This window comes from Haplochromis burtoni, unplaced genomic scaffold (genome assembly GCF_018398535.1).
Source record: "Haplochromis burtoni strain Fernald_Lab_line unplaced genomic scaffold, NCSU_Asbu1 Contig_115, whole genome shotgun sequence".
NCBI lineage: Eukaryota > Metazoa > Chordata > Actinopteri > Cichliformes > Cichlidae > Haplochromis > Haplochromis burtoni.
Window position 1 is genome coordinate 1,493,862 of NW_024582476.1, and position 1,389 is coordinate 1,495,250.

The 1,389-nt window shown below is 41.4% G+C and overlaps 1 protein-coding gene across 1 annotated transcript in view; it reads left to right on the forward strand.

The window, feature by feature from the left end:
* Positions 1 to 506: 506 nt before the first annotated feature.
* LOC121814999 overlaps positions 507 to 1,389 on the forward strand; it is a 1,621-nt gene continuing 738 nt past the window's right edge. The window contains exon 1 of the mRNA XM_042223604.1: positions 507 to 1,272. Coding sequence (XP_042079538.1) covers positions 660 to 1,272 — 613 coding nt within the window. The 5' untranslated portion in view covers positions 507 to 659. The remainder of the gene's footprint in view (positions 1,273 to 1,389) is intronic.

Sequence of the window (1,389 nt, forward strand, 5' to 3'; positions counted from 1 at the left end):
CTCCTGGTCTGATTGGGGAGGGGACCAGAGAAAACTACAGAGTTTTACCATAGCACCCATGCTATGGGGGCCATGTCACCCACATGGCATTTGCATTTCTACTTGTGTGCTGATGTGTCTGCCATCACGAGTACAACTGAGTAGATAAAACTTGAAAAGTTACTTTTACTGAAGTGTACGTGATTGTCAGGGCAATGGAAAAGATAGAAAAAAATAATTTCACTGTCTTTTATTCTAAGGTTTTCCACATAGTGATGTAATAAATAATCACCTGGTCTTTATCAGGTCTTAAGAATGCAAAAGGACCATGTGATAAAGTACACCTTTACTCGTTTCAAAGGAAGAAAAAGTCAAAATAGCAACCAGGTTCTTCAAATAAAATTTCTTTATTTGAAACTTTTGATCATGCACTTGATTACAAAGCACTGATCATCAGATAGTGTGAGTGTAGAGAGTTGAAAATAGCTTTCTAGTAAAATCTGGTATCAGACATAAACTAGGGAAAACAGCCCCGCCCCCCCAAAATCTCAGACTCAGCTTCTGATTTGAGTTTTAACTGTCTATGTAAACAAATTGATGAAGGTCTGGCTGAGGGGTTCTCAGAAGCTGAGGTCTTAAGAACAGTGCTCAAGATAATTAAGCCGGGTACCTTTAAAGACATGCTCATGACCAAAGACACCCTGACCTTTGCTGAGTTAAAAAGGTTCCTTAAAGCACACCTTAGAGATAAGAGCAGTACTGAATTGTTCCAGGAACTAAGTAACGCAAAGCAACATGATAAAGAAAGCCCACAACAGTTTATGTATAGACTAATGGGGGTCAAGCAGCGCATAACGTTTGCTTCTAAACAAGGTACAGACTTCCAATATGATAGCAAACTGGTGCAGGGAGTGTTTCTTCATTCACTTTACCAGGGGATGAATGAAACATGCTCATACATCAGACGGGATCTTCAACCACATCTTTCAGACATGAATGTGACTAATGACTTTATACTCGATGTGATCACGAGATCACTGAGGGACGACACCGAGAGGAAAACCAGGTTGGGACAGGTATGCAAACAAAAAGCAATCAGTATCAATACAGCCCAGCTGGACAGTGACAAACAGAATGCCATTCAAGTGCAGGCAGAGGTGCAGGCCAATCGCAGTGCTATACAGGAGTTAACAGCCCAAGTGTCATATTTGGCCAAAAGTTTGGAGAAAGCCATCACACCGGTAGTGAATGTGGCAACAGAAAACACCTACAACCCTTTGCCACACATAAAACAGAGAGATGAAGCCCTGAGAATTCAGAAGAGTAATGCTGAAAGTCTTGTTTCGGTGGTTCACACAGAGCAACCCCTGGAAGAGTCAGAATGTCCAGTATTAAGAGTTGGAAAGAAGG